Raw genomic sequence first — 24,365 nt, forward strand, 5'->3', positions numbered from 1 at the left:
TGCAAAGCTTGAGTCTGGCGGAAACGGCCTTAATTATGCGTAAGCCGTAAAGAGCCCATTAATGTCATTTTCGTTGCATTGCCAATGGATGCTGGGCGGAGGGCGGTGGGCAGAGGGCGTGACAGTCACATGTTTGATCAACCGACAATTCGGGACTGCACAAATCACGCACATTCTGCGTGCGAAGGGAAGTTTTTATTTATGTGAAATTGTATTTGTCCTACTGGTTGACCTGTATTTTAAGAATATTTATTTTTGGAAGTTAGTTTCTCAGGTAAAAATATTTCAATGAGATATTTTTTATTTTGTATTAAAATGAAAACGTTTTATGAGATTCTTAAATAAAACTCACTTGACAACAGGTTAGACAATATCTATATTACTAAATATCACATTTTTGTTGTAATAATGTAATGAAATTTTGTATACAATTTTCAATATTCATAAATAAAAAAATAACATTAACATCTTTATCTGACAGAGGTCTGAGTTGTGGTACTAAAGCAAGTTATTGTTTACGTAATTTAAAGCAATTTTTCATAAATCATTTCTTATAAAGTAAACATTTTAAGAATGTATGCTCCCCATTTAAATTTAAACAACAACCGTCGACTACAATCTCCCACGCTGCCATTCAAAATATATCGATAACACAGTGCGCGCTACCCAACACTACTCAACAGGCGGTGTTGATACCTCGACCAGCATAAACAAAAAAATAATTTGTTTGTTTTGGGTAATTAAACCAACCAAATGAACCGCCCGAGCAACTGGGACGAACCCCAAGGACCCTGCAGATACTGTGAGCTGGCGGTGGAGGATGACAACTACCTGGAGTGCCAGCAATGCCGTCGAATGGTGCACATCAAGTGCCTGCCACATGCGAGCACGCCTGGCGATCTTTTGGGCGACGTCTTCTTCGAGTTCACGTGCGTCAAGTGCGTGGTGGACAGGATGCAGGGATCGGCTCTGCCCACGTCCCTGGAATCCGTCAAGGAAGTGTGTATACGCCAAAGGATTCCCTGGCTGCTGGTGCTCACTCTAACCCTGTACAACCTGTCCATCAAACAGAAGGGTCTGGGTCACCACGGATTCTTCCATTGGCGCACCCACATCATTAGCTTTGTGGACAAAAACTGGAACTACTTATTCGGATCACATGTGTAAGCTAAGGTAATAGCATTGCTTCCTGAAAACCCCCTAAATAATATCTATGCTTAGGCGCCGTCGCAAGCAGTGGACTGGTTCCGTATCCGGAGCTCTATCGCACAACAGCCCGGAGTACTTTCAGTCGGGACTGGATGTCTTCCAGGAGCATGGCTGGTGGAAACTTGCCAAGCCGTTTCGAACACCCAGAAGCGTCCTCAAAGAATGTGAGTACTCATTCACTACAATATTCTGGCCATTTATGTTAAACTTTCCCTACCCATCAGATGCGAAAAAGCAGCTGCAGCGTCAGCAATTGCGCATTGAAAAGCGTTTGCCCGCCACGGATGAGACCAGCTGCAGCAGCGAGATTTCAGTGACCGATCATAGCCAGGACAACAGTCAACTTACAGGGGTAGAAGCTGAGTCAAGCCATACAGCAGAGGGCTGTGCCCGTACCATGTATGATTCTAAACTAAATGAAACCAACTTTTATATACTTATTCAAAATGTCTCCCCTTTTAGTCCCTACATGGGTCGGCAGCCAAAGGTGCAGGCACCACCTTCACCCTTGCCACAAGAAACGCTTCCAACGCCACCAGCTCCTCTTGAAAATATAATTCCAACCAGTCACGAGGAGGAGGAAGAGCCGCAGCATCAGCCGTTGAGTATGGTTCAGGCAAGCCTAATGGATTTCCTGGCTGAGAGTTTGGGAGGCGATGATCTTAGCATGTTTGGCAGTCTACCAGGCATAATGCCACCTCCACTGATTGGAGCGGGTAAAAGTGATTTCTTCATGACCGAACCTTTGCTGCTAGCGCCTTCCAATAGTGAAGGTCTGTACGATATGGACTCAAATTTCAACATACCAACAAGTACCACAGAAGAGGTCAGGGGAAGTAAACAGGTAAAGGAAGAAGTCAAAGAGGAGACCAAAGCCAATTCAATCGAGGAAACCAGCGCCGAAAGTGGTGATGAGCAAAAACAAGGCGAGCAAGAGGATGAGAACATGGAGGAGGATGAAACCTCGGACTATCAGCCACGCATTCTGCAGGTTACAAACTATCAGGCGCAGGAGCCAGGTGATGCCATCAAAGAGGAGTCATTGGAAGAGGATGTTCAGGATGAAAATGACACTTTAGAAGCACAAACCACTTTCCTAGAACCCTGCAAACCAAGTGGATTTGTACGCCAACCTCGTAGAAATTGGCCATGGTTGCAGGAGGCGCAGGATTCCGATGACCTAGCCATTCCCAGCGAGAATCTCCAGCTGATGAGTGTTTACGAGGAGCAAAAGTTGTATCAACGTCTTCATAGAATTTTCTCCCTGGAGCAGCAATGCCAAATATCGATACCCGCCTATGTGCGGCGTCTGTATCGAAAGCTCGCACTACGCAAATGGAAGAGGGACCACAATCGCCCCATATTCAACCTCGACGAGCATATAGATCCCTTGGGGAGAGCACGCTTGAAGATGCAGGGCCATCAGAAGTCCCAAATACTGGATAGATATCAACTATTGGCCCATTCGCGGCAGGATGCAAGGAGCTCCTTTCACGCTCGCCTGGCAGGATGCACTCAGTACGAACTCTTTGAGTCGCCCTACTCTCAGAGGGTGCTCCACCCTTTCATATTCCGTAGCGAAACGATGTCTCCTCCCTGGCTCAAACTCATGTGCGAGCTGCAGCATCGTGGAAATCAATCGCATCCCACGAGATCCACTATCGACTTTTGCTTTGTGAGACCGCAGCATATTCCAGCGGTGAATGCATTACTACAGAGTTCTTTCTGGCCCAACATTGATGGTGACATATATATATACTTTTCTTTAATGAGTATAATTATACTTACTTGTTTTCATCTCTTCCAGTGAGTGAGTGCCTCAGCTATCCGGACTACAGTGTGGTGGCGTTGTATAAAAAACTAGTTATTGGCTGCGGATTCCTGGTGCCCGATGTGGGTTATAACGAGGCCTACATCTCTTTCATGGCTGTGCGTCCGAATTGGCAGCGAAGTGGCATCGCCAGCTTCATGCTATATCATCTCATCCAGACTTGCATGTCCAAAGACATAACGTTGCATGTTTCCGCCAACAATTCAGCCGTAATGTTGTACCAGAAGTTCGGTTTTAAGATGGAGGAAATCATCCTCGACTTTTATGACAAGTACATCCCACTGGACTCGAAGCAGAGCAGAAATGCATTCTTTTTAAGATTACAAAGATGAGAGGAGTTTAAATAAATTTGTTTATCGTTTAAATCTCCCAAAGTATCGTAAAACTATTTCCAAAGTGAAATTTTGAATGCCAAGGTCTATCCTTCGACATATCAAACTTTATTAGTTTTATGTTTTAAGCCTAAAAATAGTTATGCTCAATTTATGTGCCAATCTTAGGCGAATATTTTCTCCTCTCTGCGCTTTTTGGTGACCACAGTGCCCGGTTTGTGTTGCGCCTCCGGGTGATTCATTAGCTCCGGTGGACAGGTGGAGACGGGACTTGCAGACACGCATTGCTTCAGATCGTAGAACAGAGCGCTGTCGTCCTTGGTGACGAACGAAATGGCACAACCAGTCTTGCCAGCACGACCCGTACGACCGATACGATGGGTATAATCCTCGATGGTCTTGGCCATGTCGTAGTTGATAACGAGCGACACATCCTTGATGTCGATACCACGACCAGCCACATCGGTGGCCACCAGGATGTCCTTTGCGCCCGATTTCAAAGCAGCCAAAGCGTACTCTCTCTGCTCCTGACCCTTGCCGCCGTGCAATGTACAGGAGTTGTAGCCCAGTTTCTCCAGTCCCTTGGCCAGCACATCGGCGCCCTTCTTTTGGTTGACGAAGATAATAACTGGCGGATCGATTTTCCTCGACAGGATCTCCATGAGCTTCTTGCGCTTGTCGTTCTCACCCATCATGTACACGATTTGTTCCGTTCTCTCCGTTGGCTTTCCTACGGATCCGATGTAGACCGTAGCCGGACGCCGCAAATACGAGCGTGCTAATCTTTCCACAGCCGGCGGCATCGTAGCCGTAAACATCACGGTTTGGCGGTACTTCTTTTTGGTATAGAAGTTCTCCATCAGCTTGGTTTCGTCCTCAGCCTCCTCGGTATCGGGCTTCAGGTTGGTGACGGGCATGTACTCCAGGATCTTCTGGACATCCGGCTCGAAGCCCATGTCTATCATACGATCGGCTTCGTCGAGGACAATGTACGTACATTGGTTGAGCACCAAGTATCGATTTTCCAGCACATCGATGAGACGACCTGGCGTGGCGATGACAATCTCGCAGCCCAAGCGCAGTCGGAAGCCCTGCTCCTCCCTGGACAAACCACCCACAACGACCACAGTTCGTATGCCCAAGGGTTGGCCAAACTTGGTTGTTTCCTCCTCGATTTGCTGGGCCAACTCACGCGTGGGAGCCATGATAATGGCATAGGGACCCTGATCCACATCCTCCAGTCGTTCGATCTTGGGTAAGGACTGAATCCAGGAGAGCAGGGGTATGAGGAAGGCCAAGGTTTTACCGGAACCCGTCTCAGCCACGCCAATAATATCCCTGTTCTGCAATCCAATGGGAATAGCCTGCCTTTGAATGGGCGTAGGTTCCTTGTAACCCACTTTGTCGATAATGTCAATGATTTCCTTGGGGAATCCAGACTCACTCCAGCTTCTAATGGGATTGGGGATCCTACCACCTTTAATGGTTACGTTATAGTCCTCCCGGAAGATACGCCAATCGCGCTCAGTCATCTCATCGTTGTCTTTTTCGGACCAGTGGCGATCGTCCCACTTTTGTTTGTCCTCCTTCCGCTTCATTTTCTTCAAGCGCACTTTCTCCTGTTCCTTCTCCGCTTCGGTACGCCTCTTCTCCAGCAGATCTCCGTAGAATTTGCTCTGGGTGCGCTTCTGCTCTTTGATATCAATGCCGGCGACGTTTCCTCTGCCAAAGAACTGGACATGATGACGTTCCTTGTAGAGATTATTGTAATCTATGGAGGTATCTTCGCCGGCATCCCAATCGAATACGAATTTGCGATCGTTGAGGCGACGAACTCGACGTTTTTTCTTTATTATACCTAGGTAACGCTCTCTAATCGCCTCCAGTTCCTTTTCCTTGTCCTTGTGCGTGAGATCCTCGGCCCGCTTATCGTCGCCGCGTTCTCCACGATCTCCACGTTCGTTTCTATCGCCCCGATCTCGTCCGCCTCCTCTTTCCCGGCGATCTGGTTTGGGTGGCGGGGCCATGATGGCCGGCGGAGGTGCACCCGAGGCCATGGCCGTGCCCATGGAGATGCTTACCTTGCTGGCGGCAGCCATTTGCTCACGGGCTGCATCGTGGGCGGCCCTCTGGCGCTCCACTTCCTCCTGGCGCCGCTTGATGGCTTCCAGGGCTCTCTGTTCCTTGGTGAGGAAAACTGGTTTGCTTCGGGCCTCCTCCTCGCGTTTCTTCTTGTCCAGCAGCTCCTCCAAGGAGAGAGGCTCCTTCTTATGTTTGCCGTCCTTGTCGTCCTGCTGATCTTCATCGTCGACTATTAAAGGTTTTGGTGGGGCGTCTGCTGGATCCAACTTGGCCTTCTTTTCAGCGCCGCCACTTGGTCCTCCTACTGGTCCGCCAGCACCTCCTCTTTCTCTTGATCGCTCCCGGACATTTTCGCGGGGCCTCTGACGTTCGGGTGACCTTCGTCGGCCGCGATCCTCCCTGGAAAGCAAGTTTATCCTAAATTAAGGAACCTATTTCACCATTATTTAAAATCAAACTCACCGGGAACGCGACCGCCGCTGGCGTCGGTCCTTCTCCCTGTCGTACTGCCTGTCTCGCTCCCTTGCGCGGTCCATATTCCGTTCGCGATCCCGAGGATTTCCCGCCGCCGGCCGATCCTCTCTGTAACGCTCCCGCGATCGCGAGCGACGCTTTTTTTCGTTCACCATCCTTTTTTTTCCAAATTAATTTAAGTTTTTCTGCTGCAAGAAAACAGCTGATTGGCCTGTTTTTAAGTAGTGTTGGAAAACGGTGAGCTCATAAATTACTAACGCCTTAGATATTGGTTCTTTAAAAAAAACTTATCTGCCATAAAATATGTATTTTCTTAAATAATTTCAGCAACATTTCATTATCAAGTTTCCTTAACTATATCCTGTATCTACATCTACACAATTATGTTAGCTTATCAAACCATAGACTTGGTCATCCACCGGTGATTTTCAATTTAGTTTAAATTTAAATTGCTCTTAGCGTTTTTACGAAGCAGAATGTGTAAGTCGAAGTCGACTTCCATTAAAATTTTTTATGAAGACATATTTTGAGAGATAATGGCCCCAATTACAACCCAACTATTCAGAATCAGACTGTAAATGTTCTAAAAAATTGCAATCATATATTTTTTTATTGTTTTCACATTTCAATCCATGAAGCCTTATTTTAGGCATCAACCCAGATTTGGGCAGTGACGTTGATTCCCTGGGAAATCTGGCTCGTAACATTGATTTTGACACTGGTATATCCAATGCCGCCCGTCGACAGAGAGCAATAGGGTCCCGAGCTGTTGGTAAATCTGTCAGTTACATTTATGTACCGAATGGTTTTGCTGTTACCCTGGCCCTGTAAATAAATTTGGGAGATTAGAATATTTAATAATTATTTGCAGATAACGAAATACTCACGGTCAAGGGGAAAACAATTATACCGTTGACATATTGATTGGCTTTCTTGTGAATAGTCAAGTTCTGGGTGCTGGCTAGCTTACTACTCGAGAGTTTTGATCCCCAACTGGCGTTGGCAGCAAAAGCAATGGCCACAATGGCAGAAAACACAAGAACGATTTGCAGAGTCTTCATTATAAATTCGTACCTCACGCTATTGAAAATTGCACTGGTTGGACCCCACTTTTATAGGAATTTCGCCAAAGACCCCAAAACTTATCTATTTTGAGGAGCAATATTTGATTATCAATTCTTTAGAACGCCGCCCAATTAACTGCATGATGATGGCTTATCATTCGCTTGGTCATCCTCCGGTCATTCCTGTTATCAATTTCAGAGTCTTTCAAAGTATTTAACAGCATTTGACATTTTAAATTGTTATTTAAAATTTATGTCTAGTTTTCTTTTATTAATTGGGTTTTTCAATGAAATAATTTTTAATTATTTTACTATCATTTCAATAAAAAACTAGTGGTATTTCCACGTAAGGTTGTGTTCTGATTAGATTAGAAATGAAAAATCTGTTTGAGGCATCGAACCGACATATAATTTTAGCAGCGGATTTAAACAACATATTTTTAGATTCGTCCGAAATAATTATAATATTTATTAATATTTATTTGTATGTATTAAGATCTGTTTTTGCAGTAAATTGGCATGTTTAAAATTTGTGTCAAAAATTTGAAATTTTCTACGACGTTGGTGCCTGAATAACGTTATTCGTGCGATACATACTGCAAATATATAGGTATTTTTTGGTTTCGTTCTCAACCGTATTTTGGTATTTGTGATAATGCTGCCACACTGATAGAGACAAAGGCGTAGTGGGGGTTAAAGAGGTTTCAAACTCCGTTACTTTTTACTTCAGAGCAATTTTTTAGTAATTAACGGTCCTGAAAAGAATATTTTTGAAACAGAATGTTTTTGGTGTTTAATGACTATGGCATAAGGGCTGATGCTAAAAGTTTGGAGCCCCTATCTTGCGAAACGAACCCCGTTGTGAAGTTTCTAGTCCCCGTCCATGGCTTAATATTATTCTTATTGGTCTGCGACAGCTGGAAATTGTAGGCGTTCGCTTGAACGTCTTTATAGTGTTTCCGGATTCCACGGACCACGGACATCGAGATGGCTACGGCGGAGCAGGAGACGGCTCCAATCGCGAATTCCCGAAACGGTCGGTCGGGCAGTGTCTTTAGGAGTTTTGGATCTCTGTTCGGTAGCCAAAACAGCGGGGATCGCCCGCAAACGCCGCAGGATGGCGATGGGTATGTGGAGTTTGGGATGCAGGATCCGGAGCGAAATGGCCGGACCCTGGGCACCTTTGCCGGGGTCTTCTCTCCGGTTGCCCTGTCCATGTTTAGTGCTTTGGTTTTCATCCGTGTGGGTAAGTTTGGCGGTGACGTCACGGAACACTTGTTGTGATGGTCCATTGAACTCGGTTTTTCTCTATTTTAATCTCTTTGTTCAGGTTACATCGTTGGCAATGCGGGCTTGTACATCACGCTGCTGCAGTTCCTCATCGCCTACGGAATTCTGCTCTTCACTGTGGCTTCTGTCTGCGCGATTTCCACCAATGGAGCCATCGAAGGAGGAGGCGTCTACTGTGAGTCACTAACTGATTTTTGAATTACTAAAGGGCCTAACGAATTATACAAACAAAAATGATAAGACTTAACAAACCGCAGGCAGTATTTATAGGGCTCTTGTTACTCAGAAATGATGCACTTACTGTTTTTTATATCCAAATTTAGAGGTTTAAAATGTGGTAAAAACATTCTATTGTAAAATTGTATTTATTATAATTTAACGAGATTAGACTTAAAAATGGATCTTCAATCATCATACTTTAAATAATACCTTTACAAAAACATAAATCATAGAACATTGAATGAATGTTTTCAAAGTTATTAAACACTTTTTCTTGCATTTGAAAGAAATAGTATTTAAAAAACACAAACTCCCTAAGCTCTAATGTGATAATTTAATATACTTTAACGGGCATTTATTTAGCATTGTCAGTGAATATACCCAAAGTCACAATCGCAACTTAAAGACTTGTCAAATATGCCATGTGTTAATTGTGGTCTGCCATTCACACTTTTCCAACGATAAAATACTTAAAAAATAACTCCAAAGATAGAATATTTAGCTCCCTAGGAATATAAATTCAGTGGGACAATCTAAAGCTTAATTTGTGTATTTTCTAAAAACTATTTTTACTAATATTTATCAAATTTTTAACTAGTCATGATCAGTCGCACTCTGGGCTTGGAATTTGGTGGCTCAATCGGAACTCTCTTCTTCTTTGCGAATGTTGTGGGATCTGCGATGGCTATTTCCGGTTGCACTGAGGGCATCATGGACAACTTCGGACCAGGTGGACACTTCGTAAGCGGGGAACACACGCTGCCGGATGGAAAGTGGTGGCGTTTCCTCACCAGCAGCATGCTGAATACCCTACAGCTGCTGGTTTGCCTGGTGGGTGCTGCTCTTTTCGCCAAGACGTCAGTGATAATTTTGGGCACGGTGACCGTTTGCCTGTTCGCCACGTACATCAGTTTCCTGGCTGTGGGTCCCACCAACGATACGGTAAGTTACCCACTACTAATTACACCGAAGAAAATATAAGCTAATTTCACATATGAAAATTCCTAACGATAGGACATTTTTACTACATCGCAAAACTTAATTAAAAGTTATTTTTGATAAAAGGCTAAAAGCTTTTTTTCCACTGTGTACCAATCGATTTCCGCGTAAATGCCCTGTCGCGCTTATCAATCTAGATGTTTTATCAATATCTAGGCTATCTAGGGCTCAATGTGGCTTTATTTTAAATATTTGTTTTGGACTATTCAAGGTTGATAAAAAGTCGGTTGAAGCTGGTCAGAAATTCGATTTAGAATAATTTATACTGGAGATTTTGTTGGTGGTGATTCACCAAAATTTTAGTTTTGTTACTATCTCAACGGGGATTTATCCAAAATATTTTACAGATAATAAAGAAAAATTTTGTTGGTTGATTCATTAAGGGGAAGAAATGGTCAGTAATTACTGAATTTATATCATGAAAAAGTACAAAAGACTCGTGGAGTTTTTTGGCTGTGTACTGTGATTCGTTTTCGATTTTGCTAAAATTACTTTAGATATCGAAAATAGTACTTTTTCGTGAAATCAATTAGTTTATTTGAAATGATTTACCCTAATGACTAATCGCTAGAGCAAATATTTCGCACAACGTGGTAATGGTTTTATGCTTTCTTAAAAATCAGCATTAATTGAATTAAATCATTTTTATAAATAAAATATGTTGAAAACAATAAAGTTTCGCCTTGGGGTTTAAATATCAAGAAACAAAACAAAAGGCAAAATTAACTGATAAGGCAGTTTGAGTCATAAAAAGGCCGCACCAATTACAAGATATTATTCTATGCAAAACAAAAAGTTTTTTCAATATTTATCTATAAAAAGTTCATACAAATCCGGTTAAAATTTATTTGAAATATATTTCTTTAGTAAATTTTATCAACGTTTTAGTAGTTTTAACATTGGAAACAGAAATTTATTTTTTGGACAGATAAAGTACTTAGCTGTTGCGATAACAAAAATGAATGGTATTTGTTTGCTGATTTCAGATACCCGTGCCAGGCGAGAATAATTTATCGAAAACATTATCCTTCCTCAACTATACGGGTCTGAATGCCACCACTCTGCGGGATAATCTCGGATCCCACTATGGCGTGGATTACACTTCGAATGGAAAACAAGTGGACTTCTCCACCACCTTCGGTGTGCTGTTTTCGGGAGTTACGGGTATTATGGCCGGTGCAAATATGTCCGGGGAGCTAAAGAATCCATCGAAGAGCATTCCCTGGGGCACACTATCCGCCGTGGCATTTACATTTGTCTCCTACATCATCCTATCGTTTCTGATGAGCTGCACCACTCCGTATTTCACCATGCAGAATAACTATCTGTTTTTGTTGCCGGTGAATGTGTGGCCTCCATTTACGGCAATTGGTATCTTGACCGCTACCTTTTCAACCAGTCTGAGCAACCTGATCGGTTCCAGCCGGATTTTGGAAGCCTTGTCCAAGGATCAAGTTTTTGGCAGCCTGCTGAACTTTGTGATTCATGGCACATGGAAAGGAAATCCCATCGCAGCGGTTGCGGTGAGCTGGTGCCTCGTGGAGTGCATCCTGCTGATTGGATCCTTCAACATCATTGCCCAGATCAACTCGGTGCTCTTCATGCTCTCCTATTTGGCCACCAACCTGGCTTGCCTGGGCATTGAGCTCACGGGTGCTCCGAACTTTAGACCTCTGTTTAAGTACTTCACCTGGCACACCTGTCTGGTTGGATTATTGGGCACCCTGATCATGATGTTTGTGATCAATCCCATCTATGCCTCAATCTGCATTATTCTGTGCCTCATCCTCGTGATTGCATTGCACTTATTCTCGCCGGCCACTCAGGCAGCTCAATGGGGTTCGATTTCCCAGGCCTTGATGTTCCATCAGGTGCGAAAGTACCTTTTAATGTTGGATCCCCGCAAAGATCACGTTAAGTTCTGGCGCCCACAAATCCTACTGCTCGTCTCATCACCACGATCCTGCTGTCCTTTGGTGGATTTTGTCAATGACTTGAAGAAGAGTGGTCTGTACATCATTGGACATGTCAAATTGGGCGACTTCAAGGGTGTGGAGGATGCCGAGGAGAATCAGCAGTGGTGGTCGTTCCTTGATCACATGCGAGTAAAGGCCTTCACAGAGGTCACACTGAGCCGAAGCATTCGCGAGGGAGTCCAACACTTGATTCGCCTGTCCGGAATTGGAGCAATGAAGCCGAACACCATTATTCTGGGCTTCTACGACAACGAGGCCCCCAGGGATTTCTTCCAAAAGTTAGTCAAAATATTTTATCTACCAATATTACATCGCCTATTTATCTTTTTCTTGTTATAATCTTTTTATCAGCGGTTCCTCCCCATACAAAACCGATGACTTCAACAATGGTGAAATACAAAACTTTCCCATTCGACGAGATGGCGATCCCAAACAGTTCCAGGTCCAGGAGTACGTGCAAATCCTTTGCGACACCCTGAGAATGAAGAAAAATCTCTGCCTGTGTAGAAACTTCCAAAGATTGGACAAAAACTTCATATCCATGTGAGTGGAGGTTTTAATTTTAGTATTTTGAACCCACTGAAATATACATTATTTCGTAATGCAGAAGCAAACATGTGAAGTACATTGATGTGTGGCCCATCAATGTGTTTAATCCCACATCTGGAGATCCCTTCGATATGGTGTCCTTGTTCATGATGCAATTGGCGGTGATTATGCTGGCTAAGTGGAAGCATCTACGAGTAAGAATTTTCCTGTGCGAGGCCAATGACGAGCGGTCTGTGAGGTAAGTTAAATTAATTAATGTGAAAATAGATAATAATCAATTACCTACTTTATTTCCTCCAGTACCTTTGACACCCAGGCCCCTCAGATGGAGATTTTCTCGAAGGTGAAGCTGGAGCAATCCCTCAAGGAGCTGCGCATCACAGCCGACATTGTGGAGATCCAGGAATGGAGCCGCGACACCGATTTCAGCCGTCATGCCCGCAACCTTAAGCAGTTCACCGCTCAGGCGGACAACGTGCTGTTGGAAGATGACGACGAGGTGGGCGAGGAGACGCTGAATCGCTCGCTGCTCTACATGCAGCGGGCCAATCAAATAATACGCGAGCGCTCGGATCAGACGGCATTATCGTTCATCTATCTGGCTGCTCCGCCGAAGCTTTCCACGCCGGATTTCGCGCAGCGCAGCGCCAGCTACATGGAACTGCTTACCGAACTGACCGCCGAGTTGCCGCCCACAATTCTCGTCCATGGTGTCAGTACGGTGACCTCCACAACGCTCTAGGCTTCGACTGCAAGATATTTGCATTCCCATGAGTGATAAAATCCAGCGTGCAACCGGATTAAACCAATTGCGAGAGGGTCTTTCGATCGTTGTGTGCGTTCCTGTGTGCTTGGAGCTTTAGGCATAATCGAGAAATATTATTCACTAGGGTGAGACGATTGTTTTGGTATACAAAAATCCAAGAGTAAGAAAGTATGCTCAATAAGCAAAAAATTTGTTCTATTATAATATTTGATTTTAATTATTGTTTTATTAAGATTCAAAACTATTTAACTTTGTCTCCTTATTATAGTATACCATCCATATCGTCTCACTCTATTAAACAAGTATATCTCCAGTACATTAATATAATGTTGTAGCTAATATTTAATATTTATTCGCACAGATCCACAGAACAATTAATATTGTACAATTTAAATCAAAAAATACTTCATATCAGAGAACTAATGCATACATTTAGAAAAACCCCATGTGGACCATCTCGTAACTGCTAAATAATATCATTTTTAAACTCATCCCCAACCGAATCCACACCGATATTAACCTGTTTGTGATTAAATATATATAAATTTTACTTCTTCACGATAAAACATAGCGCAAGGCTAAAAGTATTAGATAACCGTAGTAGATTGTGATTGTAAAATTGATGATTTCATATTGCACTTAGTTTGTAAGCCATTTTTGGAAGACCCTCACAGTTTTGACGGTCATTGATGGATTGTTTTAGAAGAATATTTTGTGTGTGTAAACTTAATAGAACTGTGGCTAACCGTATAATATAATTATTGATCACAGCATTCATTGTAATCAGTTCTTTCCAATAATTTAAATAAAGACTTAGAGATATGTATTTATGTAATTGATAAATGTTTTTTTTTACTGTGAGACTCGTGAAGATATAAACCCTTGGAAATATAAAAAAAAACTAAGATAAAATACAGTAAACTCCAATCTGAAAAACCAGCATAAGTGTTAACTGTTTGGTGCCCTTTTGTTCTCTATATCAAAGAGGCAAGCGGAATTTTCGCAGCATGTGTAATGATATCCTATTCATAGTTATTTTATCATAGCATCCATTAACACTTTCCGGTCTTATCTGCCTTATACTTTGTTTGTGAATCGTTTACCGCTACCATTAAATGCTTATTAAGATAGGAGTATGTGAGCGGGTCACGTGTAAAGGAGGTCACTGATTGCCCAGCAGGAGAATCGAGAAAATCAGGAGCAACGGCAGACGGTCAATAGAGTCATAAATGTCACCCGGAATACGGTCGATCCTGTTGTTGCACTATTTATGTGATGACAATTTATGATACCCATCGGCGTCGCACTATGGCCTCGGCCCTGATTACCTGCCCATGTCCTTGCGAGGATCACTCTCCGTTTCTGTTACTGTTCCTGTTACTGTTTTTATCCTGATCACCACTCAAGTGTCAATAAATTCCCATAAACGCACGCAATTGCCTGACACTTTTTCGGGGCGCTATCCCAAAAATTCTGTTGATAGTAAGGGTTAGTCCTTGTTAGGACTTTGAAGTGTGTCGTAAGTTATGGCATGAGTTTTGTGGAATTTGTCGCATTCTTCGAGAGATCTAAAAAAATATATAAATATTTATAAATTAACCTTATTTAGTCGTTTTAGGATCATTTTATTTAACTGCCTAAAAATTGATTTTTCAGTAAAAACTTTTCAAAAACTCTTAATTAGCTAAAACTGTTAGTAATAATTACAAAATAATTTTAAATTTAAAGGCAACTCCTTCGCCTTATTAAATCCTTGCCAGACATGCTGTCTGGAAATTTTTGCACACCTGTGTGTACCCAAATATTCGGAGACCACAACAAATTTACTAGGAAACAAACAAATAGTTGCATATGATAATTCATAATTCCAGATTATTACATGGTAATTATGCTCAGAACAATGGTGACTGAAGTCGTATCCATTTCTGACTTACAATGGGAACAAAAACCCATTTTTTCGTATTGTATAACAAAGAATGGGATCAACAAGTGTCGGCCAGGGAGAGATTCCCATGGAATTTCTTGTGACTTCGGGACTCGGGACTTCTAATCGCATTTTCGCAATTTAGCGCCAACAGCTAATCCGCAAAACGAAAACGATTAATCTGGCAGGGAAAACCCAGAAACACGCAACCGCCTGACGCATCCAGGGATTATCATCAGTTGACCTATTGTTGGTCAGAAGAAAGGCATGAGAGGTATAGAGGGTATAGCGTGAGGGGCCTACTTTCAACCAGAACCGCCCACCAGCCAACTACCTATTGTTGCTATTTTGACAGGGCCAAGGAGGAAACCTCTCGAAATCCCAGGTAGCGCTGCACCGGAATGCTAATTGGAAATCCCAGAACATTTTCGAAGGGGGTGTTGCCGATCTTTAGGCTATCCGCGCGCATCTTTCTCCCGAATATATTGCAGCATAATGCCTGATCAGGATCAGCCAGGACTTCAACTAAGCTGCGGTCGCGTGGCACTCTCCGCAAAGGCGATCGGCGACTTCGATCCATCAGCGATCAACATCACCGTCAAGATCAAACGTCATGATCCTTTGTCGGCTTTAGGACTTTGTTCCTTGACAATTTGTGTGAAATATCTGGTCCATCTTGCAGTGGGCATCACATCATTTGTACTCTTTAGCCATGCCCGGCGCTTCTCCTGCTGGCCAGTGTGTTTTCCAATTGTTTTGGCCGCTTTCCTTAGAAATTCAGCGAACTCTTCGAATTGATTTTCCCCCTAATGCTGCGAGTCTGTGGAGTTAATTAACCTTTCGATGCGGCTACTTGAAAGTGGGCTTGAGCCGCAATGGATTTCAAAATGATTACTGTGTGGAAAGTAGAGCGTTTAAATGGAGGAAAGGATTTTGAACAGATTGAAACAGAATATAAAAGGATATATTTAGAAACTATAAAATAAAATAAAATAGTTTAACATAAAAATTTACAAAACAATTTTATTTAAAATCGTAGGTCCAAATAAAAAATATATTTAAATATATATATATATCACAAGAATATGTTATTTAAGTTTCTTATGAATTAGTTTTCGTCACCGAAAATACTCATTTTTTCTTCAAAATCGAAAAATCTTTGTTATTACATACGTTCTTTTTTAATTTTTAAATTTTTTAAATTCTGAATGGAAATGGAAATTAAATTATTTATTTTTTTATATACAACTTTTCTTGATAACTACAACGAATTTGTGACCCATTTATGTGAACCATCGCTGGAAGCTCGGAGAAAGCCACTTTAAAAATATCTCTTTAAATTTGACCCAATAAAGTAAGTACAATCGCCTAAAATCGAAAGTTGCAAACCGCACAAGCCAAATTGTTCTTCTTTGTTCTGTTTCTGTCCAAGAGCTGGTAAACCCCCAACCAAACCGACACTTACTAGACCACAGACATGCAATGAAGATGATCCAAGGGGATCTTCGGTGGATGCAAATAATATTATGGAAATGATTCCCACATGATCAGACGCCTTTTTGTTTGCTCGCATTCTGACCTTGGCAACAATGGTTTGACTATAAAGTCAATTTCAGAGCAAGTAACAAAAGAGGTATGATTACGGACGGTAGCCAAATGACAGGTCAAACAAAAGAAGTCGACCTGTAGCTGGATACAGTGAATACCCGGGAGAAAGAGAGAGGGACAGGCGCAATTAAACGTTTTGACCGCAAGCCAATTTAAGGGCACGGGCTGGCCTTTTGATCCTCAGGAGGCAGACATATTCGGCTACCTGAGAGGATCGGATCGGTTCCAGACAGCGAATCAGGTAGCAGGCACATAAACTCAACCAATCACGGAAGAGCCGAATCCTCAGCAGGCGGCTATATAAAGGTCGACCCTTCCAGTAGCCACTTCAGTTGTCCTTTGAGCCTGCAAACGCAATCATGTTGACCAACAACGAGCTAATGGAGCAGTTCTACTTCCCCGACGAGTCGCCAGCGGTGCCCGAGTTCCTGGCCAACGATACCTTCCAGCAGTTGGAGCAGCTCATGTACCAGCAGGAGTTCAGCAACAGCGATAGCCAGTCCGATGGAGCCAACAGTTGCTCCTTGGAGATGTACTACGATACCCCGGCTGTCCTGGAACTGGAGCATATGTTGAGTGTCCAGGAGCAACAGCAGCAGCATCAAGTAAATCACTTGGGCAAGATGCAAGGAAGGAGTTCAAAACAAAGGAGCAAGCCCTACGAGAAGCTGTCCACCTCCATGTCATCATCCGCTTCCTACACCTCCTCGAGCAGCTCATCGTCGGCGAGTTTCGGCGGCGAAGTCCTGAAAAAGCGGCGACTGGCGGCCAATGCCCGTGAAAGGAGACGGATGAACAGCCTGAACGACGCCTTCGACAAGTTGAGGGATGTGGTTCCGTCGCTTGGTCACGACCGGCGACTCTCCAAGTACGAAACCCTGCAAATGGCGCAGGCTTACATCGGAGATCTGGTCACGTTGCTCTCCAGAGACTACTAGCCAGTTGGAGAATCCCTCATCCTTCCTTCAAGCGGAAGTCCCTTTGCGGGATGTGTTGCAGCAACACTTTCGACCTAGTGGAAAACTTATAAAGGCTGTTAGTTTTTAGTCTATTATCATAGTTGTAAATAATTGAAAGCAATAATTGTCTAATAAAATGTAAGAATTTAAATATTATTATTTTAAATGCCCAACTTTTGGGAAACGAGAAGGAAGCTGCAAAAACAAAATTACCGGAATTTGTAAAATCTTTTAGATTAAAAACTGGCTTAAAACTAAAGTTACTTCCATTAATAAGTAAAAAAGTAATCAGAGCGGAAATGTATAATTTTTCAAAAAGTTTATTTCGGTTTTTATTACCAGATTAAAGAAATAAAAAAAACATTACTTTTTTATTTTATGGTTATATTACCGATTTTATGTTAGGGGTGTGACACTGAGACAAACAAATTAACTACGCCATTTTTTTAGTCCCTTATAGTTTGGATCGTTTTTAAAAAGAAATGTACGATTTTTTATTATGCAGATTTAATAAAACCCAAGATAGTTTAAAAATATCTTCGAAATCAATAACTTTAAATTAAATATTATCAATTTAATTTACAATTTATCATTTGTTAACCATTTAATGAAAACAAATACTCAAAAAATAAAACAATAACAAAATTTAAATAAATGTTAAAATTAATAAACAGAAAATATAAAAACTTAATTAAAGTCATACATACAAAAGTTGTTGCTCACGCTAGATGCAACTATTTAAATACCTCTGGTTTAAAATCCATTTATCAATCAAAAATTTCTTCTCAACATTTGTTTACATTCGCCACACTTTCATCTCAACGTAAAAAGGGTACCCGTGTTATCCTTGAGATTTGAGCGGCATGGCTAAGTAGGGAGTGTGCCACACCCACGAACCAGCGGCAAAGGTCAAAACATCAGTTGCCAACAGAGAATTAATGAGTTCCGACTTCCGACGCAAACTGAAGGGAACTCCAAAACAGAAGTGATTAAATGCCGCAAACGTCAACAGGTAAGCAGTCAGGATAAACACAGCCATATCCTTAGATCCTCCGAACTCTAGACGAAAATTGATTTAAACATAGTCATTTGTAAATGCTATGGGAATTGTGGGTGGATCCCGGATCCCAAACGGAAGATAGTGTTCCAGTAAATAAAACAGGCAAAGTCTCGGACATAAAGTTTTAAATTTCGAATATCACATTGATGTTTGTATTTATAGAACTAAATACAGAGTATTAACTTAGCTTACTAATATATCTGGGTTGTATTGCTAGAATCCAAAATGAATCTCATAAATGTGCTCTTCACTTTCTACACATATGATAAAATTATTGAAATTTTAGTTAAGTCTTTGGTTACTATTAATTTTCTTGACCTAACATCACCGAGCTATCAAAAAAATAACTAAAATAATAATAATATCAATCCCGTCGATACTTATTCGCCTGGAAGACTTGGTAAGACACTGTTTTTAGTAAGCCAATTGCGTAAAGTATTTACAAAAAATGCAAATTTATTGCGATTCCTGTCAACGAGATCATTGTATTGGCTTGCTAAGGGTATTGCAACTTTGGGCATGAATAACTATTCCATAAATAATATATAGACATTCCCGTTTTTGCATTTATACGATTTACTCGCACTGTTTAAAAGAGAAGGAAAAACACAATTTTGAAATCGTTTTTTCTATGCGTAAGCGGCAAAACCAGCGGATCGGACAACTATATCCTGTCATAGAAACGATCGGGACAAGTTAGCTAAATAGTTTAGATTATGAGAACATTTGATTAACTTTGGCTTGTCTTTACTCATAACCAAATGTGTAAATTATAAATTTAAATGTTGCATATATTTGTTAAATATAATTATCATTTACAATTAGTGAAGAGCATATAACTTTTTTTACCAATTCATTTTTGGACTAACTTTATAACTATTTACAATAATTAATATCTATGTTTAGCACTAAGAACTATAAGCAAAGGCGCATTAACTAGTTAATAGAGATTATGTAATTAATCTAAGTCAACACACTAAACTTAAGCTACGACGAAAGTGTAAATTGAAAGTCTTTGAAAGTGTTTGTCTAAGATTCTCCTTTGGATGAAGGCTACGGACGTTGACTTATTATCGATAGATGAATGAAGCACAGTGGATGTACTCTAGTATTTATTAACAAGAAAATAAGTCAAGAAAGCTCGTGGTTTATTTTATTTAACTTTTAATTTCGATTTAAGTTTAAATTGAAAAAATTCAAATTCCCTTGCTTAATCAACAGTCGTGGGCAGGCAATATTATACAATGCAATGTACAATATATTCCGCCAATGTCATCTGCCCACCGCCCAAAGGGAAACCAAGACATTTGTTTGGGGTTAATGTGTTATCTGTTCTATACAATACACTTTTTTGTTAAATTAAATCAAAGTGAGATGGTCAAGTCTAAAACTAGGGATTCTCTCTTTTTTTAAATCTATATAATACGTAATTACATCATCCAAGCTTTACCACGCATGCGCCCGCGTCCCCGCATCGGACCGCCGGGTCCTCCTCCTCTTGGAAAGAATGGGCGTGGCCCAGGCCCGGGCCCATCGAATCCTGGGCCAGGCATCCGTTGATAGGGCGGTCTAAATGGCCCCGGTCCCGGTCCGTTCCAACCCCGGCCTCTGCCACGCCCGCGCTGCATGCCATCGGGACCGTTCATCGGTGGCCCGGGGAAACGCTGAAAGGGCGGAAAGGGTGGTCCAAAAGGAGGTCGCGGTGGTGGAGGAGCTGCACCTCCTCCCATTTGCATGGAATTCATTTGGTTCCAGGGCTGCTGCTGTTGGTGTGGTTGGTGCTGCTGCTGATGTTGATGCTGATGATGTTGCTGCATCTCTTGCTGCTGATGCTGCTGCTGCTCATGTTGCTGTTGTTGCTGCTGCTCATGCTGCTGCTGCTGCTGCTGCTGCTGATCCTCCTCGTCGGGCAAAGGTGGACCCATAAAACTATTGTTCGCCTCCCAGGGATTAATAAACTCCGACGGAGTTTCAAGCAAAACAGGACGCGAAGGCGTCAAGGCGCCATTGGCTTCACCATCTGTCTCTCCATTATCTTCCTTGACTTCTAAAAGTTTTAAACAAAATTGGAATCATATATTCGGAAAAGTTCGTTTTAATTATTACCTCTCAGTGACTCATCAATATCATCGTCCGACATGTCCATATCAATTACCATATCAGAGGGATCGTAGCGAGCAGCGCCATCCACGCGATCCGATTCAGATGAGGAGCCTGCTTGAAGGATTATATTTGTATTTTGGATTTGAGATTTAACAACATTTGAATCGCACATACTGGCATTGGATTTAAGCGGTGAACTGGTCTTGCTTTTGGCATAGCTATTACCAGGGGGAGCCATGATGCCTTCATCATTGGGATTTGGCACAATGCGGTAGTCCACATCTCCGCCGGTAAAGTCCTGGAACGAACGTTATAAGTTTTTAGTTAAATGCTCATTAAAATCTAATCAAGACAATGATAACCAACCTTTTCTGCTCCGCCCGGCGAACCAGTGAGCGATATTAAGTTCCTGTGGTCAATGTCGACCAGCTGCCTGGACTTGTCCTTGCTCAAACCCAATTTGGCGCCAAAATCGAAGGCCGGCGGTAGCTGCAGGGTGCGATGGTCCACATCCTCGGCGCCCAGCGCTGCGGAGTTCGTGTGCAGATGCTCGTTATATTCGAGGGGCGCGGCCGTCGAGCTGCCCTTCCTCTCAAAGTGTGGCGGCGAGTGTGGCGTCGATTGATTCGCATATGAGGAGGAGCTTGCTCCGCTGCTATTTAAGCTAGAGTCGAGCGGCGTCCAGGCCATGCTCATATTCCAGGTGCTGTTGAAATCATCCGCTGATCCACTAGAGGGTCCAAGAGATGGAGGTAAGGGTGGCGGTGGCATCGGCGCCGGCGTGTACTCCTGACTGCCGCCTCCGTTGCCATTGCCACCGTAGAGATGCGAGGGCGGTGGCGGGACATATTGCTCTTGGCTGCTAGAGCCAAACAGGGGCGGATTGGGAGTGTACTCAGCGGATCCACCTCCGCCAAGACCCGGTATGGAGCTGCTGTCGGAACTGGTAATGGGTTCGGGCTTGTAGAAATTGGCACTCGGCACATAGGCCTCGTCATCCGATCGCGAACCGATCACCTCAATGGCACTTCCCCGATCCTTCGAGTCCCGCTTGAAGTCGTTTATGTCAAAGGGGAGCTTGCCACCATCCAGATAGCTTGTGAAGCCATTGAGACTGCCGCCGAAAAGGTTCTATTAAATAAAACATAAATTGATTTATGGGAAAAATAATTTAAATAGTTTTTAATACCAGTGGCAAATTGTTTTCTTCGGGCAGTTGGAGATCTGCATCGCGCTCGGGTGACGGAGCATTAACGTCCGGCGATGGTATAGGACTGGCCAAGTTCGGTATTGTCTCGTCCAGCTTTCTTTTTACGATTTTAATGCGCGTGCCAAAGCTTTTATAGGCCTGTAAAATATGAAACGAGCTTAGACTTTGTACATTATACAACTCCATTAGTTCAACCTACACTGGCCACCACTTTGACTTCCTTTCCCTGATGCTCGTAAAACTTCTTGGCCGCTTCGATGCTGGCTAGTACCGCCTTCCGACTCTTAATCTCATTCTGCAGGTTCTTATTGTAGGCATTGATGAAGGCCACACACCGTTCCACCTCCTTCTCGATGTCCCCGGAGTGGCTCTTGTCCTTCAGCTGCTGCTTGATAACCTCGATCTCGAAGGTCGGCGGCTTGGGCAGCTTCTGCATGCTTTTGTCGGTGGTCTCAGCCAGTTCGACGCACTCCCGCACTTGGGCTATCAAGGTCGCGTTCTGAAACTCATCGCTGACATCGATCTGGGACTTTTTGGGCGGCGCTATGTTCAGCAGGCCGCTCAAGTCGCTTAGGTACTCCTCGTTGTAGATCTCACGCTGCTCCCAGATCTTGAAGATTCGCAGGATTTTATCTTTGACGCGTTCATCGCTGAAAGCATATTGATATTTAAGAAGATATGAATTAATATAACAATGTTACTTTTCAGGGGATTGTCTTATACAGTATTAAATTGATCTTCCTTAGACCGAATTACAGGGCTTTAAGATTATGGAATTTTACGCGCAATTATACATGTTTATTAATCAAATTTCTGTGGTGTTCGGCTCCATAAATCAAGGGTCCGATTCAGTTTCCAATGAATTCAAGTATCTAATTATTAAATGCCTTAGCAAACAATCGTATTTTGATAGGCAACAATGTACAGCTACAAGATATTTTCAATCATACTCTTAATCGGAGTTTAAAAAACGGGTGTAGAATCGAAAAATGATTTATGTATCCGAAAGTTATCATTTAAACAAGAGTAATTTAAAAGGCAACAAGGTACAGTTTCCTTAACATGCAATTTGGATATTATAATTGCATTATTAGTTATTTTAGTTTTATGTCATCAATGGGTTCAATCTCTGAAATGTGAATGTGGAAACGTAGGTATTCGTATGTAAGTATTAAGTACGGGTAATTTGATGGCTAAAGAGGAATAACTACTAGATGTAATTTTTGTCTGAAGTACGGAATGGCCAAAAGGTGGATGCCGAATCCTTTCCGGTGGGGAAGACTTACCGCACCATGGTGGTGGCTCTCTGAAGGGCTGTGGCCCAGCATTCGACGAACTCGTAGCGCTTGCGCTTGCTGTACTGGATGACATCGTTGGCCAGATAGAAGAGCACCAAACGGTGGTCCACGCGAACTGTGAAAGCGAGGGGAATCAGTTACTTAAGGATCATGATAAGGGGACTACCAGGTACTTGGACTCACCTCTTTTGAAGACGTTTAGCCAGCATTGGATGATCTTCTTGTGGTTCGAACGATGCTGTAGGCACCAGTTGGACATCTGCTGGATGCCCTCCTGCGTGTCCTTCAGCGCCTCCAGTCGCGTCTCGAACAACTCCTCGTCGAAGGTTTCCGTCATTTTGGTCGATCCTGTTTGGCCGCTATATCTTCAGCACATTACAATTGTTTAGAACGTTTTTGCCGCTGATAATTTTCAGCGTTGTACTTCCACTTTTCTTCTTCTCCCCACACGCGCACTTTTTCACTCAATGAATTTTCGCTCTCCCAGCTTTTCCCGCCCGATTTTTTATCAGATTGCAAACACTTTGGGGGTAGCGAACATTTTGCCGACCGTTTTTCACTTGTATAGGCGTTGTTTGTTAGATTAAATAAACAATTTCGGTTAAAAAACAGAAAAATCGTCTTTGCCTGGTAGATAGAGATGGCGAAACATCGATGCCAACATCGATACATCGATGTCATCGATATATCGGTTCCATCGATCTTTGGCAGAGATTATGTATGTTTATCCGTCTCTAACGATATTTTCTTGCAACTGTTAACTTCTCACTCCATTTCTTGCACACCCTGTGAGAAATGTCAAAATATTTTTTTTAAATTCTTAGCATGGTGTCAAAGTCGATAATAACAATCGATTGATTTCGAACTTAGCAAAGACACCCACCGCATTTAGCAAAGACACCTGTAAAAAATCCACCTCAACCACGTAACAGAGTGGTCGATTTTAATTTAACAGTAACGTATATCCTTCTGTTAGCATAAAACCTATAAAAGGAAGCTGCACCGCGGAACCAAATCCCGTAAGGACTCGGACGTGTATGCCACAAGATTTGTTTTGAAAAATTAACGTTACGACGCTATCGTAGCTCTCGTAAATTTTACCGGTCGGTGAGCGTTTGTGTTTGCTTTAATTTATTGATAACAATTTGTGTTTAAATGCGTGCGGCTGTTGTTGTTGTTTTCTTAAGTTGCCGGCATATGGTGTCCTTGTTAGAGATGAGCAAGTGGAAGTTATTATTTTTTTCCTATTAGATTTTATAAAAGGATAATAAATTTAAATATTATAAGTAGGAAATAGAAATTAAATAAAAAAATGCACCCAGCCTAAATTTGAGTTTGATGTTTATAATTCGAGTCAATCTCTGAATTTCCGCATGAGCAAGCAACAAGTGAATCATGATTCGTTCGTGATT

At 42.4% G+C, this 24,365-nt stretch overlaps 6 protein-coding genes across 7 annotated transcripts; 3 read left to right on the forward strand and 3 right to left on the reverse strand.

Moving 5' to 3' along the window:
* The first annotated feature begins 672 nt into the window (after positions 1-672).
* On the forward strand, positions 673-3,405 carry LOC108149451 (cysteine-rich protein 2-binding protein). The gene is made up of 5 exons (XM_017277043.2): positions 673-1,163; positions 1,222-1,373; positions 1,434-1,608; positions 1,672-2,951; positions 3,017-3,405. The coding sequence occupies exons 1-5, from the start codon at positions 754-756 to the stop codon at positions 3,370-3,372; spliced, it is 2,373 nt and encodes a 790-aa protein (XP_017132532.1). The 5' UTR covers positions 673-753; the 3' UTR covers positions 3,373-3,405.
* A 23-nt stretch (positions 3,406-3,428) lies between these two features.
* LOC108149450 (probable ATP-dependent RNA helicase DDX23) lies at positions 3,429-6,153 on the reverse strand. The gene is made up of 2 exons (XM_017277042.1): positions 5,917-6,153; positions 3,429-5,853 (listed from the first exon to the last, which is right to left on the reverse strand). The coding sequence occupies exons 1-2, from the start codon at positions 6,081-6,083 to the stop codon at positions 3,537-3,539; spliced, it is 2,484 nt and encodes an 827-aa protein (XP_017132531.1). The 5' UTR covers positions 6,084-6,153; the 3' UTR covers positions 3,429-3,536.
* A 366-nt stretch (positions 6,154-6,519) lies between these two features.
* LOC108149290 lies at positions 6,520-7,029 on the reverse strand. The gene is made up of 2 exons (XM_017276735.2): positions 6,816-7,029; positions 6,520-6,753 (listed from the first exon to the last, which is right to left on the reverse strand). The coding sequence occupies exons 1-2, from the start codon at positions 6,987-6,989 to the stop codon at positions 6,574-6,576; spliced, it is 354 nt and encodes a 117-aa protein (XP_017132224.1). The 5' UTR covers positions 6,990-7,029; the 3' UTR covers positions 6,520-6,573.
* An 865-nt stretch (positions 7,030-7,894) lies between these two features.
* Positions 7,895-13,626, forward strand: LOC108149470 (solute carrier family 12 member 9). The gene is made up of 7 exons (XM_017277081.2): positions 7,895-8,238; positions 8,323-8,457; positions 9,100-9,443; positions 10,487-11,754; positions 11,828-12,019; positions 12,084-12,263; positions 12,326-13,626. The coding sequence occupies exons 1-7, from the start codon at positions 7,980-7,982 to the stop codon at positions 12,765-12,767; spliced, it is 2,820 nt and encodes a 939-aa protein (XP_017132570.1). The 5' UTR covers positions 7,895-7,979; the 3' UTR covers positions 12,768-13,626.
* A 2,987-nt stretch (positions 13,627-16,613) lies between these two features.
* On the forward strand, positions 16,614-17,261 carry LOC108149292 (basic helix-loop-helix transcription factor amos). The gene has a single exon (XM_017276736.2). It carries the CDS (start codon positions 16,683-16,685, stop codon positions 17,259-17,261), a length of 579 nt encoding a protein of 192 aa, XP_017132225.1. The 5' UTR covers positions 16,614-16,682.
* A 1,854-nt stretch (positions 17,262-19,115) lies between these two features.
* Positions 19,116-23,601, reverse strand: LOC108149502 (regulation of nuclear pre-mRNA domain-containing protein 2). Of its 2 annotated transcripts, none has more exons than XM_017277124.2 (8): positions 23,137-23,601; positions 22,942-23,068; positions 21,855-22,305; positions 21,635-21,793; positions 20,812-21,576; positions 20,620-20,743; positions 20,449-20,556; positions 19,116-20,389 (listed from the first exon to the last, which is right to left on the reverse strand). In XM_017277124.2, the coding sequence occupies exons 1-8, from the start codon at positions 23,288-23,290 to the stop codon at positions 19,773-19,775; spliced, it is 2,505 nt and encodes an 834-aa protein (XP_017132613.1). In that variant the 5' UTR covers positions 23,291-23,601; the 3' UTR covers positions 19,116-19,772. The 2 variants fall into 2 exon arrangements, with proteins under 2 accessions (XP_017132613.1, XP_041566400.1); XM_041710466.1 differs by having other exon boundaries at positions 20,449-20,559.
* Positions 23,602-24,365: the final 764 nt, after the last annotated feature.

This window comes from Drosophila elegans, unplaced genomic scaffold (genome assembly GCF_018152505.1).
Source record: "Drosophila elegans isolate 14027-0461.03 unplaced genomic scaffold, ASM1815250v1 contig_814, whole genome shotgun sequence".
Lineage (NCBI taxonomy): Eukaryota > Metazoa > Arthropoda > Insecta > Diptera > Drosophilidae > Drosophila > Drosophila elegans.

Coding starts and splice junctions, on each gene's coding strand:
- LOC108149450 (XM_017277042.1), bottom strand. CDS start 6,083: ATGGTGAACGAAAAAAAGCGTCGCTCGCGATCGCGGGAGCGTTACAGA. Junction 5,854..5,916: donor CAGCGGCGGTCGCGTTCCCG/GTGAGTTTGATT, acceptor CTTGCTTTCCAG/GGAGGATCGCGGCCGACGAA.
- LOC108149292 (XM_017276736.2), top strand. CDS start 16,683: ATGTTGACCAACAACGAGCTAATGGAGCAGTTCTACTTCCCCGACGAG.
- LOC108149502 (XM_041710466.1), bottom strand. CDS start 23,290: ATGACGGAAACCTTCGACGAGGAGTTGTTCGAGACGCGACTGGAGGCG. Junction 21,794..21,854: donor AAGTCAAAGTGGTGGCCAGT/GTAGGTTGAACT, acceptor CATATTTTACAG/GCCTATAAAAGCTTTGGCAC. Junction 20,560..20,619: donor ACCGCTTAAATCCAATGCCA/GTATGTGCGATT, acceptor TAATCCTTCAAG/CAGGCTCCTCATCTGAATCG.
- LOC108149290 (XM_017276735.2), bottom strand. CDS start 6,989: ATGAAGACTCTGCAAATCGTTCTTGTGTTTTCTGCCATTGTGGCCATT. Junction 6,754..6,815: donor TAATTGTTTTCCCCTTGACC/GTGAGTATTTCG, acceptor ATTTATTTACAG/GGCCAGGGTAACAGCAAAAC.
- LOC108149451 (XM_017277043.2), top strand. CDS start 754: ATGAACCGCCCGAGCAACTGGGACGAACCCCAAGGACCCTGCAGATAC. Junction 1,164..1,221: donor TACTTATTCGGATCACATGT/GTAAGCTAAGGT, acceptor ATCTATGCTTAG/GCGCCGTCGCAAGCAGTGGA. Junction 1,609..1,671: donor GAGGGCTGTGCCCGTACCAT/GTATGATTCTAA, acceptor CTCCCCTTTTAG/TCCCTACATGGGTCGGCAGC.
- LOC108149470 (XM_017277081.2), top strand. CDS start 7,980: ATGGCTACGGCGGAGCAGGAGACGGCTCCAATCGCGAATTCCCGAAAC. Junction 8,458..9,099: donor CGAAGGAGGAGGCGTCTACT/GTGAGTCACTAA, acceptor ATTTTTAACTAG/TCATGATCAGTCGCACTCTG. Junction 12,264..12,325: donor AATGACGAGCGGTCTGTGAG/GTAAGTTAAATT, acceptor TATTTCCTCCAG/TACCTTTGACACCCAGGCCC.